We start from the raw sequence: 17,072 nt of genomic DNA on the forward strand, positions 1-17,072 counted from the left end.
CGTCCCCGATGCCGTACGCTCCCAGGTACTCCAGTGGGGGCACTCTTCCTCGCTCACCTGCCACCCAGGCGTCACGCGTACCCTTCGCTTTCTCCAAGCGCACTTCTGGTGGCCCAGTATGGCAAAAGACACACGAGAATTCGTGCTAGCTTGCTCGGTCTGCGCCCGCGGTAAGGCCTCACACTCGGCCCCGGCAGGTCTTCTCCACCCCCTGCCTATCCCGAGCCGCCCCTGGTCCCACATCGCTGTGGACTTCGTCACGGGCCTTCCTCCATCCAACGGACACACAGTCATCCTCACTATCATCGACCGCTTCTCCAAGAGCGTTCACTTCGTTCCCCTTCCCAAGCTACCCACCGCCTTGGAGACGGCCACGCTCCTGACCCAACACGTCTTCCGGCTCCACGGCCTCACGCAAGACATCGTCTCCGACCGGGGTCCCCAGTTTTCATCCCAGGTATGGAAGGAATTCTGTAAGGCGGTGGGCGCCACAGCCAGCCTCTCCTCCGGTTACCACCCTCAGACCAACGGGCAGACCGAGCGGGCCAATCAAGATCTGGAGGCAGCGCTGCGGTGCGTGGTAGCCCGGAACCCCGAGACGTGGAGCGAGGCTCTCTCGTGGATCGAGTATGCCCACAATTCCCTCTCCTGCGCCTCGACAGGTATGTCCCCGTTCATGGCATGTCTTGGCTACCAGCCCCCCCTTTTTGCTGAGCAGGAGCGCGCAGTGGCGGTTCCCTCGGTGGAGGAACACATCCATCGGGCCAAGGGAGTCTGGGCGGAGGTTAAGGCTTCCCTCACCCGCTCGGCGCAACGCAACAAGCGGCTGGCGGACCGTCGTCGAACCCCGGCTCCAGACTACCAGCCCGGTCAATAAGTCTGGCTCTCGACCCGCGACCTTCCCCTCCAGACCGAGTCACGTAAGCTGTCCCCGCGATACATTGGTCCCTTCCCCATCACCAAGATCATTAACCCCTGTTCCGTCAGGCTCAAGCTCCCCGACTCCCTCAAGATCCACCCCACCTTTCACGTTTCTCTCCTCAAGCCTGTGTCTTCCAGCGTCCTAAGCCCTCCGACCATCTCCCCTCCACCCCCCCTGATGATCGACGACCACCCAGCCTTCACTGTCTCCAAGGTGTTGGACGTTAGACGTCGGGGGAGGGGTTTTCAGTTCCTCGTTGACTGGGAGGGTTACGGTCCGGAGGAACGTTCATGGATCCCCCGCAAGCTCTTCATAGACGACTCCCCGATCAGGGAGTTTTACGCCTTACACCCAGACAAACCAGGAAGGACGCCAGGAGGCGTCCGTTGAGGGGGGGGTACTGTGGGGGTTCGGGTTTGGGGGGCCTGGCCAGTTCTCCCTTTTCCTCTAGGTTCCGGCAGTCTCCCGCCAGGCACGCCTCCGACCGGAGAGGGCGTCGGCTCCTGCGCACCTGCAGCTCATCATCAGCAATCACCGCGGGGGTTTAAAGCTCAGCGCTGCCAGGAGCCAGACGCCGGATTATTCCGTGACCTACCTCAGTACCCGGTCCACGTCGACGTTCGCCTCGTGCACGTCTGCTCCTTGTGCTATGCAACCCGAGTTAACCTTTGTCTGTCCTCGCTCTCCCTCCAGCCGCCCAGCGCCTGCCCGAGCCCGATCCTCCGCCGCCAGCCGCCGAGCCCCGGAGCGCCGATCGCACCTCGTTCGCCCGTACGCCGCCTGCCTGCCCTTCTCCGCTTCCGTCGGCTCGCCGCCGCCCTCACCTCCACGCCGCTCTCCTCGCCCGCGCTCCTCCCGCCTCAGCGCCGGTCCCCACCCAGCCCGTCGCCTCCGCTGCACCTCCGCTGGCGTGCACCTCTCCACCGCTGCGAGCGCTCCGGCACTGGCTCGCCGCTCTTCCACCTGCCCTCCTCTCCTGGCCTCCGAACCCGCTCCTCTTCCCCCGATCCTTTCAATAAATCCTCCTCAACCATCCACGCTTGCTCTTGGGTCCAGTCTTCCTTCCTCACGGTTCTCTGAACCATTACAATCTTTTTGCTTTCATAGCCAATTCAAAACCTATTCATTGTGTAACAGTTTGGAAAGCCTAGGGACCAACACAGCCCAATTTCTCCTTATCATTACTTAGATAAAAGTGAACAATACAGCTTATTTTGTCCAAGTCTTCATCTTCAGTCAACAAGGCACATTGATTTAAGATGGATACTTTTGCCATAAAGGTTCTATGGTGAATTCTCAATCTTTCTGGCTTGGACTAGAGAATGACATTCGTGAAGAAGGAACTGCATTATTAGTGTACAGCTGTGATGACAAATAATGACCAGAGTGGTGGTTGCCAGGCCACCGTATTGCCTGTCAACAATTACAGTCTAGAGCAGGCATCACCAAATGGCGGACCGCGGTCCGGATCCGGACCAACAGATGGTTCGGACCGGACCCATGACCAATCTATGATGATTTTTTTCAGGGCGCATTCGCAAACGTTGGCGCTGCAATTCTAGTTAATACGGAAACGGCGTCACTGATTTGAGCCAATCAAATCTTTTGTTTACGATCCACTGCCAATTGCGCAACAGACCGGAAGAGAGTGCTGCTGACAGTATGCCTTGCTAAAAAGTTAGCAAGGTTGATGCATGTTGTTTTCAAAGAATGGACAGAGAAATTTAGTTTCGTTCTGGCTGCAGCCGATTCTAAACCAGTGTGCATCATATGCCCCGAAACCGTCGCAAAATTTCGAAGCGCACTACGAAACAAAGCACCGCCCTTTTGTGCAAAGTTATCCGCTGAAGTTTGAGGTGAGCGCACGCAAAAACATCAAACTTCGAGTGCAGTATAACAGATGTTTACATTTTCCTTTACAGCCCAGCGGCATGCCAACGAATGTTCACTTAAAGTGAATAAAATACCTATTATTATCCTAGCATGTATACATAGATGGTTTTACAGCGTGGCCAGCTGCCATCCTTACCAAATGCCTTGACCCACATTGAGTGCGACATTGAGTAGTGTACGTGTTGCGTTTGCAGCTTCGACATCCATATTTATTTCTTTGGTTACCGCAACATAACACTTCGATAGTTTCAGGATGTTTTCATCTCTTTTATTCCTTCGTCACTCGACACTTGCGCCTTCATTCAACCAACTTCCATAAAAGGGCATTACCACCAACGTAAAGTGCCACGTAAAACATGAGAAATTTACGACAGTTCCAAAATATACTTAACATTGCAATAAATGTGACATGACATTCAACAAATACACATATAACAATATTGACATTTTGGCCATTATTAAACATATCACTCCATAAAATAAACAATATAATGAGAGGATATAACTCAACAGTACACGTAGCTCGCACCTTTTTACATTCCAAAGAATAAAACGGCACGTTGTAGTTATGTCACCAACAGTCAAATAACTGGAACCAATCCTCATCCAAATAAATGTGTACCTCTACTTACACCACTTCAATCCCTGCAAATATCTCGACGGGTGCTTTTATGCCGTGGGTCCTCACCGTGATCATCAAAGGAGTAGTGTGCTGCGTCATCTCAACATAATCTTTGTAGCTCTGCTCACTTCCACAGTTTCCCATTCTCATAAAAATCAACCAGAGAGTTAATCCTTTTGATATGTTGAACTTGTCATGGATAGGGATGTCCACTTGAATTTTGGAGCCAATTGATCACCGTTTTTGGAGGTTATGGACAATTTAAGTACAATGATTTCCAAAGGAGAGTTTGCAATCGGTCCCTTTAGTGACTCTACAAGAAACATGGGGAGAGCGGAGGAGGGCGTGGCCTTATTCCTCATCAAAAGCAGACAATTTTAATTTTTTTTTCAAATTGTATTATATATCATTGGTGGGTGGTCAAGGCCTACAAGGCCTTCTCTGATGGCCTATCATAATCAAGAAATCATGATCATATTCTTCACATAGATGTCATATTACATCCTAGTGTTGGCTTTTTCGTAAGTGTTTTTATCTAATCAGAATTCAGCTAGCTCCTGTTGCCAGGCAGAATTCACAATACCTGGCGCACGCACTATTTGCCCGAGGCCTTCAGATACAATCGTGCGGGCATCTGTTCTGTCGAAGCCAATGAGCTTTCAGAGTTGATAGACAGTTGCGATAGTCAATCAGATCTCGAGTCGGTTACAGTGAGCCTTCTCGCTGGCCTTACGCTGAAGGTGATGAACGCGTTTTGTGATTGGATACTCAGTCGTGTGGAGGGAGTGCTATGCGTAATCAACACAGCCGGAAGTTGTAACTGGCGACCGTTCAAAGATGTAAACTATATTTTAGTTTTTTTTTAAACCACAATGAAAAGTGTGGATTTAATTGCAGATACACCTGCGAGGCCATTTTCAAGACGGACCTTTCAAGAGATGCTTGGTCGTCCAACACTCACTAAATACTGTGTAAGTGTGTTCATTTGTCCAGCCGTGGTGTCATAAATGACACTATTATGAGGGACTAAGTAGGACTTCACTGAAGGCCTTCGTGTGAAATGCACGGCCCGCCACTGTTATATATATTTATATATTTCCGAATTTAAATTAATCTTGAGTTAACGCTTTAATTTATATATATATATATATATATATATATATATATATATATTTATATATATATATATATATATATATATATATATATATATATATATATATATATATATATATATATATATATATATATATATATATATATATATATATATATATATTCTTGGATCTTCATATCCTTTAAGGAAAAAGTCAAAAGAATTTTAACTTGACCATCCCTGGCAGACCGCAGACAGTCAGGTAAGATAAAGTGTATTTATGGTTGCTCTAGTATATTTTTTGTAAGATCAAATGCTCTGTCCAGTATGACAAATTATGAACGTAGTCGTAGGAGCAGAAGTATTTAGCAAAAATTTGCAGAGGTATCTTGCAAAAATCAAGGCATTATGCCTGGCCAAATATATATAAATGTATAAAAATGTTTGCACCATCATTTATAAATATGTCAGGAATGCTGGTACAACTGCAAGTTTAATTGAGGTTAAATAAATTATTCTTAATTGTCTTTGTCATTAATTAATACATACCTTAAATACTTCAGGCTGTGGGATGATGATGGTTATATTATAACAGCTGCTTGCAGAAGCGATATGTTGCTATTTACATATACTCAACTGATTTTAACGACTATCAGTAACGAGACAACTAGCAAAATAATCCTTTGTGGCAGTCTCAATTGTTATTGCACAGCCTACACAAACTGAGTTAGTGCTCATTATGAAGGTATCTCATGTGACATTCTTAAAACTTGTCAGTGGATATAAAAATTAAAACCTCGAAGCAATTTAAATAATTTGTGTTTGGAGAAATGATACAGAGAAAGGGTTGAATCGAAATCTATTGGCTAATGTTTTCACTGAAAAAGTAGAGAATAGCTTGTAGGTAGTTAACTGCAGAGAAATATGCAGTCTGCTGGTATAGATGAATAGGTGCTGCATGACAAGAAGGCTCATAACAGTGGGGCATTCTTACAGGAGCTCTCACAGGGTACTGCCATTGAGACAGCTGCCATGACTTCATAAGGACTTTGGTCTGCATAATGTGCCAAACAATTGACTGGTGACCAATGCAGTGTCTAAATCCTGCCCTGGCCCACCGGTCCGCGGCTCCATATATACATATACATATACATATATATACATATACATATACATATACATATACATATATATATATATATATATATATATATATATATATATATATATATATATATATATATGATTATCGCAAAATCAATATTTCTTTTTTGATAGATTATGCAACCCTAACAGATAAAGAGAGAAAGAGGGAGTGACAGAGAGAGAGAGATTTTTCAGGTCGGATGCATTATTGCTATGCTTATGCTAAGCTGATCTCTATCAATCAGGTCGTACAGAAAGTTTACAAAGCGTTACTTTAATTTTTTTGTGTGGTTGCCCTCTATGTTTGGATGCCCACTGAGCAGTGTTCCAGATGCAAATACATGGAAATAAAAGCTGAATTGAGGATCAATCCTTTAATTATCTAAGCCGCTTCTCCTCTCAAGAGGAGAGCCTGGAGCCTGTCCCAGCTATCTTCAGGCAGTAGGCATGGTTCATCAAGAGTTGGTTGCCAGCCAATTGCAGGGCACACAAAGAGGAACAACCAGCCGCACTCTGTGGTTTGAAAATGTATCTTCTCATTCCATTTTGAAAATAGATTAATTTGTTTCACTGTTCCCATACTTTTGCAAGGAAAATTTACTTCTGGCACGCAACCCACACATTTAGCAAATGTTGCCCTTTGGCAGACACAAACAATTACCGGTAGTTTGTCAGTTTTAGAAGGGTTTAGCTCATGATTGACTGTCTGTGTTTATACTTATGGATGGATGGATGTGTTTTGTTTTGTTGTGATCTGCTGGTTTCACTGCTATCATTCCAACCTACAAATGAATGATGAAAAACTGTACACTGTAAGACAGTCAACTCACCTCACTGAGTATGCAACATTTGTCCATGTACTTGACAAAGTTGTCACAGGCGCTACTCCCCTTTAAAGACTCAAAGTCATTGTCTGCGGTGTTATTAAAAGTTTCTGATAATGACTGGTTCCCAGCCTTGAAGTTCTTTGTCTTCTTGAGCTTTTCAATCGTCTCCTCATCACCCTCCGGGTTTTCTGGCGGGGTACTAAACTGATCCATTTCCAGATCCTCACAAACGTGCAATTCACTTCTTGTGGCTGAAGATCTGATCTCAACGTCTGGCTGTGAAATGTCAGAGTTTTGTTTATGTCTTGTTTTCTCATTAGAATGTGTTGATGGGCCCGAGTTTAAATTCGATAAGTCACAGGATGACTCACGACTGTGGACAGCAAAGTTTTGGTCCGAGCCTGTCGGAGTAGATGGAGAGTTACCACTTGACAACTCCACTCCAGAGTCCTCTGACTCAAACTTGTACAACCTTGTCAGCTGAGAACCGGAGAAAATGCCTGACAGGTAGTCTGCACCGGTGTATGTTTGACCATGCTCTGGCTTGTCATCAGGGTGCAAATCCACCAAAGAGTCTTTGGAGTGATATGAGACCTTCTGTTCAGAAGCTTCGGATTGGGTGGAAGGGAAGATATCCACCTCGGAAAGCCCATTATTGAAGTTGCCGAATAGCTTCATTTTTGTCAGCACAACTGCACTGTCCAGTACTGTGTCTCTGACTACTTTGCCTGCAAAGAAGAAAAAAAAAACAACTGTTTATTGGAATTTCAAGAACATGAGCATTTTCTTTTGATCATGACATAATCTGGTTCTCCATTCAGTTATGAATACAAACTGGGACAAAGAGGAAATTAAGTAAAATTCAAAGCTAGAGGCTGAGGGGAGGACAAAGATCAAAGTCACAGCCGTCTTGACCAACTTTTCCCACCCTCTCCAAGACAAATTGTTGCATTACACCCAGAAGCATAACTGAGTGTTTGAGGCACTCCTTTGTGTTCATCACCATCAGACATTACAGCATTGTGGGAGACAAAGTGTCACTGCACACCCAACCTTCCCCCTCACCACTCACCACTAACCTCAACCAAACAACATCTTTCATGCAGAGACTCAATGCAGTTTTTAATCTGCTGTTACATGTGGTGGATAGTGGTGTTTTTTGCTGCTGATATTTTATTCCAAATTATAGTCTAGTTTTTTTTTAATAAAGAATATCTACTGTATACTTTCACCATAGAATTTATATATATTGCAGGTGATGTGAATGCACCTTTGTGTCATTGTTGTATCCATGCTGCTATTTTTCCACAATTTTTCATGAAGTTAACTTGGTGGGGCCACAGTTTAATACGGCATCATGTCAATTTAACAAGTAAGATATTACAATGGCTAATACACTCTCTCCAAACAGCTGGAAAGGCAATTCTGCTTATGACAAAATACTGTGTGAGTGTGAAAAGAATGTTGATATATACTTTCTTGTGTCAGGTAGCCACGCAACTCTGTTTACTTTATAAATGTATAACTCTGACTGTAATGTTGGTGCTTCGCCAGCCATGAATCTCACCGCACGCCAATGAATTCAACAACAAGGCAAATTGTGAGACTTCCTACAGGGTGAATTTGAGTTCCTGCCAAGGCAAATATGAGATTAAAAGTTCTTTGAAGTGGTAAATCTGAAGCTTTTATCCACTCTGAAGGGAACTTTGGAGGAGGGAGACTTGAGGAGAAATGGACCACATAAGCCCCCTTTACACAGCCTTTTAAAGAATGACTGTTGTGTTATTACTTAGTCGAAAATGTAGGCTTGCTAGACAAAGTGGTGGTGGGACATGGGGGTGGGGGTGGTGGATATTTGCAGTGGAAGCACAGGCCCCACATACACAATACTAGATGGGAATGTTATGTTTGTTATGTATGTGAATGAATGTATGCTTCAATTTTGTTCTGTAAATCCTATACTGCAAAAAAGTGCCCATTTCCACTAAGTAATGGACTTCTGTTTAATTTAGTATTGTGTATGATCATTTTTTTTTGCCATTGTCAAGATGAAAATAAACATGGTACTTGGACTCTTTTGTCAACACATTTTGTTAACACATTACATAAATTTGTCTTTCTGATTTCAACATCATCACATTGACTGTGAGACCGAAGCCATGCTGCTACGAGCCATCCATCCATTTTCTATCCCCCTTGTCGTCTTTAGGGTTGCAGGTGTATAACAGCCTAATTGCACTATTCATATACGTAGTTGATGCAATTAAAAGAAATTGAGCCAGAATAGAGTTTAACATGCTAAACAGTGAGTGCTAAGTTAAACTAAATCGTGTCATATGGTGGAAATGAGCACGATGGGGAGGATTATTATTATTGTTTAACGGAGCTGAATAAACATCTGTGTAAAAGTGATAACTGGCATGGAAGGCAGCAGGACATGAGACCAGTTACACAATATGGTAATAGTTGCTGCTGTTTTGTGGCGTATTAAAAGTGGAGAAATATACATTGATTAGGTGAGTATAAGTCAATCCTACCACTAACAACAAAGTGTCTCTGTCTGACGCCTTTGTTCATAATACGCTTAGTGGCTATTGATCTGCATCTGAACAAATCTGCAAAAATATCACAATGTTGAAATCCGAGCATCAGCAGAATTCCCCCTGAAGCAGATTGTTTTGATTTCCAACTTAATCTCTCAGAAATACAGCCACATATCTACATTTCCTCCAAATATGCCACTGTTCTGATAACCTTATTGTTGAATTGCTGTCACTCTGCCAAAACACTGATAGTGTAGTGTTTTTACCATATCAGTTTCCAAAGGCTTGCTTCCTATTTTCAGCTGTTTTTTCACCCCTGTTGACCTCAAACATGAATAAATACACTTTTTTAGGACTTGTGTATTTTTTATCTAGAACTGAGGACCTGAGTTTAGCAATTAATCATTAGAAATTTAAAACACAAATTTATGTGTACTAGTTAGACTATACAGTAGATTGTTTTAGAGTGTTTTGAAGACAAAACACCAAAACTTAAACTGGAAAAATGAAAAATTAAATGCATCCCAAGGTCTTGTTTGAAGCAGTTGAAAAATGTGCAGATTTTGCTAACTTTTTATTATTGTACTAAAGACCAAAATACAAACAATGGACTCTGAAATGCTTTTAACATTATAAAAGTAATCATTTGTGAAAATTAACTCGTAAAAATCAGGCGGTGGTTTTCAGTTGTGGTCCAATTAAATTCTTTTGTAAAAAAAAAAAAAAAAACACCAAAGGCCTTGACTAAAATGATGGTACCTTTATTTTGTTCCAAAACATTTTGAGGCAACTCTCAATGAGACTTTTGCACTTGTTGACAAGTGTTTTGTCCCATTCCTTGTGAGCACAGCTGTGTCATGTTAGAAGGGGGCCTTCTCAGGCTGTATGTCTCAGCTCCTTCAACAACTTTTCCCATTTGTAACAACTGGCAACCCAAGACTGACAATTCACTCGTTTTACCAGCAGTCTGCAATAATGAATTCCTTACTTAATGGTTTGTAAGCTGATTTATGCAAATATGGCTTACAACATAGAAGGGAAATTAAAAACTGTTGTCTCCCCTGGCACTGTATTTTATTTTATTTTTTGTAATGCTGATTTTAGAGAGGGTGGATAGGTTTAAATCTCAATATATATAGTATCTCACTAAATTGATCAACGCAGTGATCAGGAAAGACCAAGTCTGATGCTAGCTATCTCCTTCCTAAAACCGAACCTCAAATGACCGAGAGCAAGGCAGTGCCCATGAAACTCAACACTCAGCCCGGAGGCAAAATACTGCAGTTCACTTCTTAGTCCAACAACAATGTTAGGTGGTATTCTGTGAAAAATTCAGCATTTCTTTTAAGAAAGGTGTGTTGGAATGAGAGGAGAACATTTTCCCAGGCAAGTGGTGAAAATAAGATGGCTTTCTTTGTTCTTTTCTCACTGGGGCCTGTCCTTTTGAAAATGAAATACTCCCACCCCTGGAACAAGGTTGGAATGCCAAACGTAACATGAGGTTGAAATTGGGCCAAATTTCAGCACTCATATGCTTTGATCCTGGTTTCTGTGCATATACTGTGCACTCCATGTAGCTTACGACACTGTATTCTGACGTCATATATTATTTAACTCTGTAATTTATTTTCTGTGTAATCATGAACAGGAACTCCTGATATTGTCCATCCATTATCTAAGTCGCTTATCCTCACGAGGGTCGCGGGGGTGCTGAAGCCTATCTTAGCTACAGGCGCGCCGTGACAGTCGACATCAAGTGACAAAATGGCTGCCTCCCCCCCAGGATGTACCAAAATGGATGGATTTCACAGCTGAACTCATATTCCACAAACACGATATTAACCAGCATGCCGTGTTTCTACTGCAAAGAACATATTCTTGTAAAGAAAATGTTTGGGTTGACTTCCCCTTTAAGTCTATCAGGTCAGTAGCATGGCGGGGGGGGGGTTACTCTGGTTCAACCTGTAAGTATTTAGTGAAGCTATAGTCTCCAGTGGCTTACTGGTAATTAAACAAACACCTGGTTTACTTAAATTATACGCCTTAAACGACCACTGCCATCCAGACAGGTGTTGCTCTGATCTAGTCGTCGCTCCCACACAACACATACAGGCTTGGCACGCGGACCTGTAATTGTCTCCAATGAGTGACTTGGTCTATTGCCTGTCTGTGAGCTTGCCTTAGACTGACAACGTATAATTACAAATAGGTCATCCTCCCAAACATGACTAATCCTATGCTGTTTATTGTCGAAAAAAGTTCTCACCATTTCCTGTCAAATAAATAGCACATTCCTCACACCATTGGTATTGTGATTCACTTGAGTGTCCTCCAAAGTTCTCAGGACTATACAGGTGTTACATGGAATGCCTTGCCTGAAGCTGGAGCACTCTAACAACAAAGCATTTCTGCTGTCTGAGAGGATGAAGGCAAAAATTGGTCAACAGGTGTTGAAGTCAATAAAAACAGCGCTATTTATTGCTTTTACATGCACGAGAACAACATTAAGTACACTTTCAAATACAATGAGTTGAAAGCACTGTTTTGGCCTGTTTTCATGTCAAGACTGCAATGCATGTTTCTAATAACTATAAGCTAGGTAACCAAAACAATCATCAAGTCAAATGGATGGAAGGATCAGGAATTTTACCAATATTATTTCCTAAATAATATTATTTAGGTAATAATATTGGTAAAATTCCTGAACCTTCCATTCAGTGCGCCTCAAAATTATTCATCGTCATGCCAAAGTTTATGTCTAAGTGCCATTTTATTTGTTGAATCAAAAGCTGAAAGGCATTGTGACATGTTAATTTGAAATATATGTATTTCTTTTTGGGGCAACCCGACAGTTAACTGGTTCGCACAAGAGCTTCACGGTGGAGAGGTCTGGGTTCCAATCTAGGCTTTGTTCTCCCTGTTTGGAGTTTGCATGTTTTCCCCCTGTCTGCATGCAGGGTTTTCTCCGGGTACTCCGGTTTCCTCCCACATTCCAAAAACATGCAGGTTAGGTTTTGCATCAATTCCAAGATATTATTTAGGTAAATATCTGTTATAAGCATCGCAAAAAATAGTAGTTGAAAAATGTGATTAATCGCAATTAATCATGGAATTTTTTGTGATTAATTAGTGAGAAAAAAATTAATCACTTGACAGCACTACTTTAAATACAATAAATTATAAGGATTCATTAGAATGGTGCGAATGATTGTCTCCTCAAAAATGTCTGACCACATTGCAAACTTCAAGCATTTTCAAAATAGTCAAACACAACTAACTACAATCAGACTCACACACTTGTGTTATTTTCATCCAGAAGACACCCAATTATAAATAATCTTACATGTTATATCACAAGGGGGAAGTTTTTCATCTGAGTGACGTGCAAGACTCCCTATAGGTGGAAAGGTGGGCTCAGTTGGCCCCTCACATTCTGAGTGGATAGGTCAAAAACAGACAAATATTTTTGTATCCCCAATGTGCAATTGGGTCATAGCCCCATGGTTAATATTCTGGGTGGTGAACAGGAAAAAGTTGTATTAGGGTTGGAAAAACACTGTCATTTGCAGATGAAAGGACTTTGTTGATTTTGTGGAATTTGGATGAAAAGATCCAATAAAACCTGTTTTTGTCAAGCATAGACAAAGTTTAAAGTCACATTGCGCAGGTGCTCTCATACTGCATGATTAATCTTGTGTTTAGGTTTCTCATTGTGTATGCACAAGTTTTATTCATACATTTTTCATTCCACCAGCACAACAGAAAAATTCACCAAACTATGATTTGAAATAAAATTAGTGAAGGTGAATGACAATTTAACTACTCATGACTAAAAAATATGTAAATTAGTGTTTAAATTTACCAAATGTTTATTTGTAGATAGATTAAGATGATCTAATGCATGAAAAGGGGATTCCCACATCTGCGGCCCCATCTCAAGTTTTCTCATTTTTCCCCCGATGTTTTTCCGGCAGTTTTTTTCTTGCTCTTCTGTGGTGTCAGGGAATGCTATTGATATTCGTCAACTGCGGGCATGTGAAGCCTTTTGAGACTTTTATGTGATTAAGGTCTATATAGATAGATTTGACTTTACTTGTATTTTTCAAAACTCATATCTGATTTGGTTGCACTTTTGTTTCCACTCGCAGGATCTCATTGCATTTTAATGCTCTGCACGTAACACATGTACTGTAGATTATTAAAGGGAGAAATGTTTTTTTTACATGATAACTTTCTATCAAACCTATAGACAGTAAGAAGGGCTTTTCTGAGAGGAAAAAATAGCAAAACATTCTGCACAAATAAACAATCTTTTACACTTTATTTGCTTTAGTGGGCCTTTCTGACTTAATTAGTGTAAACTGCCCTCTTTTCTAACCCTTACGTTCTCAGGTTTTCAAAGCACTTATTGAAAGTAATTGCGTTCAAACAAGAGTGCTGGCTGTGACAAATGCTCTGTTGCCAAGAGAATTACGTTCATTGCTAAAAGTATAGCTATATTTTTACTAGTTTGTTTTAAGCAATTATCAGCTGAATACTACTATCACCTACTGTATATTTCTACCAGTTCTGCCCAAGTTCTCACTTGTTTCTCAAGTGCCATCTCTGTTTTCCACCATTTTCTTGACTGTCGTGTCATCAAACTCAAGGATGAGACCCAGACTCCCAGTCTTTATCAAAATGCCTCCCCAGTCCCTACTCAACTGTGGCTTATCAAAATCATTTGGATAAGAAAAGAATGTTTAGGAGTCGTGGAACTTCCTTCAATGCAGGGATTGGTCCCACTGAATGTTTACAGTTTTATTGTCAATCCCTCAAAACATCACAAGGTTAAATGTTTGCGGGGAAAGAAAAAAATATATAGCTATATCATCTTTCATACATGGAGAAATTCACAGAAAATCCAAATGTTTTTCCTAATTTTAATGGGTACAGTTACAGCAAGTTCACAACACAAAAGACAAATTAATCATTATTATTATTATTATTATTATTTAAGTGCAGATGTTCATTTAATTGGCTATTTAACTCAATATCAGTAATACTCAGCATTCACATACAAGTTCTGAGGAGGTGGAAAATTCTTGTAGAGATAGGGAGTTAGTCTTTTCCAGCTCATAGGCCTCTTCCATTCCTGTCTTCGTCAGCTTTAAAATGATAACATAGGCTCACCAGAAATCTCCAACTAAGAGCTGCACCCTGCTGCACTGCTATATCGCCTACGCTATACTTGAAAACTAGGACTAAAACGCTGAGTGATATTGTGAACAATGGAAAGAAGAATCATTGCAAAAAGCGTGATCTTTGCGCAACAAAATGGAAGGATTCTTGCATGGCAGGTGTGGACGCTCATACAGTAAATGAACTGAAAGCGATATCCAAGTGAGGCTTGTACATGGAATGTGCCGCAACCTGACACTAGGATTAGAAAGAAAAAAATTGAACTATTTCGCAAATCATACAATACTGTTCCATCCCTCTGGACACTTTCAAAGTGTAGTGACTTTTATATTGAGAATATGAATCATGACAAGTGCTATGTAATGTTGTTCAGAGTTTGGTGTATGTCAAAACGGGCAGCTGTTTGCACTTACAAACAATGATCTTTTAATCAGATAAAGTGATGACACATCAGATGTCCAATATAGTGCAATGTTTCTCCCTCCATATATTATAGTAAGTAAACTATTTAGCAGACTCCCCGGAACACTTTTAAGTAAAATTTTGAACAGTTACTTGGATTTTTTTTCACATAGCTATTCAAAATATTAAGTCTGACCCCAATGTTTTAATGAAAGGTGATGGGTTGACAGAAAAACTAAGGAGTGGCAGAAGCAGTTATTCTGCCAATATTATTGTTCACTCGTCAAAATGACTGAGACTAATCCTATGCGGATGTGAAAGAATTGATTCTGATCGTCTATAAATTAATTCAATCAGCAGATTTTAGGTCAACGCACAATGTCCAACATAAACACATTGAGACAAGAATAATCATGTCAACACAACTGGCAAAGATTGACTGTACCTTTCCTCCAAGGAGCCAGGATGGAGAATGACTTCTGCCAACTGATAATCAGGCCACTCTTTTTCTTCTTTACGCTCATGTTGTTACTGTTAATGGAATATATAGAAACTTCACTTTATCACTTAATTTTGAAGCAAAAAAAATAACTAACAATAAAGTTCCTCAAGGATTCCTTGTGTTGTCGAGATTTCTTCTTCCTCAAAATGGAAGAAAAAGTTGTTGACTATGCTTGACTGCATTTCCCGTGTCCTTGTGTAGGGTCAGGATGCCCATGTCAGAGTGTGTGTGGATGTTTTCAGGTCCTCCAGCTGATGGAAATAAATGGGGGCAGGCTCCAACAGGAGAAGTTGAATTCATGAGAGAAAAAGGAAGAGGACTGGCGCACTGCCGAAGGGAGTGAGATAGTGGGGAAAGAGGAATGCGGCAAAGAGCAAGTGACAAGAGGTGGAGGAGGAGTCACAATGGAGGCTTTTAGGCCCAAAAGACATACATCTAAAGTGAAGCAGGAAATTAATTCTGGCTGCATCAACTCTTACCTTGTAGTTATGGAAAATAGTTTCCACTCAAGTTAGTGAGTGAAAATAATGAAGCACCCAAAGCCATGTAACACGTGGTCAGAATTGTGATTGTAACAATTAGCAGCTTTCGTTTTTCCGACCACAAACAAACAAAAAAACATTTTATAAACAGATGAAACATATGCTGTAATTTCAGAGAGCATTTTTTGAAATAGTTTCAAGAATTGTGCCATTTTAAAATAGGACAGTATGTTTCATTCACGGTCACGAATGACTTACATGACATCTGAGACAGAACTCAAAGAACATGTCAACATGGGAGAACAAAGTTGTTATTGTATTTTCTTTCATTTCTTTTAGAAATCTTTAATTCTTCAGTGTCTCGTTTCTTGCTGCAAACTAAAAACATTTGTGTTTGCCATCAAAAGATGCATTGAAGACATTGTTTCAGCTTTTACTTCCAGGCATTTCTATCTGGATGTGACACACAAATCAGTGTAGGCCTTACACAGCCTTAGCGGTGTGGTTGAATGGCTTCCCACTTGGCCGCTTTTGGCTCAGGTCATTCTGTCAAGGTTCGGTGTGGTGAAGTCGCGCAAAGATGCGCGGATCCAAGTGCAGTGAAGCGGGCAAGGCAAGAGTGCAGGCAAAACTTAAACGGTTGTTAGCAAAAACCAAGCAAACAAGGCTGCTGGACAATAATGGTAAATGCTCTTTCATTTGCAGAGCTGGGCAGTCCTTCCTGGGGACGGAACTATCCGGCCTGCCGGACGCCCATTTTTTTTTTCCGGGGGGGGTGACGAATTTTAAAAAAGTGTTTGAATAACAAAGGCACGAGGTTGATTTTAGTCCGGCCCACAAATCGGCCCTGGTGCGTGTGATGAACCTACTCGCAAAACGGGCAAACGACAAAAATGGCCTCAGAACATGTCAAAGTCGCCACTATCAACTGTTTGTGTATGAAGAGATGTGAGACAGCAGTATGCGTTCAAGCCTGTATTTCCTTATTCTGACATCACGTAACACGAGCCTCCCGCCTGCTACTGGGGCATACCATTACATCATTACAAGAGGGGGGGCAATATAACAATCCCTACAACACCAACAGCGCGTACTTACTTGCATTGGGCACGTTCGCGAAGAAGAAGAAAGAGACGAATAATAAGGAGATGAATAAGACCATTATAAGGTAAGAGGATTTGAATAGTAAATTAGCCAGCTAATGTTGTTTAAAGAAACAGTTTTTCTAAAACCAGACAGGCAAAATATTTCCAAATGTAAATCCATTACGTGAAAGAAGCAAACTGTTTTGTGCTACTTCTTATCATGTCCGAAACGTGATCCTTTTTGGTAATTTTCTTTCTAAGTAATTTCTATCATTTATGGTTGTCAGATTTCAACATCTCCTTTGGTTGCTGTATTTGGATTCTTTTCTGACCCAAAGGGATCTGCACCCCCAGCTTATTTGCCTTTTGCG

General features: G+C 41.4%; 1 protein-coding gene across 3 annotated transcripts in view; it reads right to left on the reverse strand.

Moving 5' to 3' along the window:
* LOC148331200 (uncharacterized) overlaps positions 1-15,453 on the reverse strand; it is a 44,328-nt gene extending 28,875 nt beyond the window's left edge. For all 3 annotated transcript variants that reach the window (XM_088304908.1, XM_088304907.1, XM_088304906.1), the window contains exons 1-2: positions 15,078-15,453; positions 6,510-7,234 (exon numbers count right to left, since the gene is read on the reverse strand). In XM_088304908.1, the coding sequence (XP_088161034.1) occupies positions 6,510-7,234; positions 15,078-15,156 (804 nt within the window). In that variant the 5' untranslated portion in view covers positions 15,157-15,453. The remainder of the gene's footprint in view (positions 1-6,509; positions 7,235-15,077) is intronic.
* Positions 15,454-17,072: the final 1,619 nt, after the last annotated feature.

Source organism: Idiotropiscis lumnitzeri, chromosome 9, assembly GCF_059441095.1.
Source record: "Idiotropiscis lumnitzeri isolate Australia: NSW breed Sydney's pygmy pipehorse chromosome 9, RoL_Ilum_1.0, whole genome shotgun sequence".
In the NCBI taxonomy this organism is placed as follows: Eukaryota; Metazoa; Chordata; class Actinopteri; order Syngnathiformes; family Syngnathidae; genus Idiotropiscis; species Idiotropiscis lumnitzeri.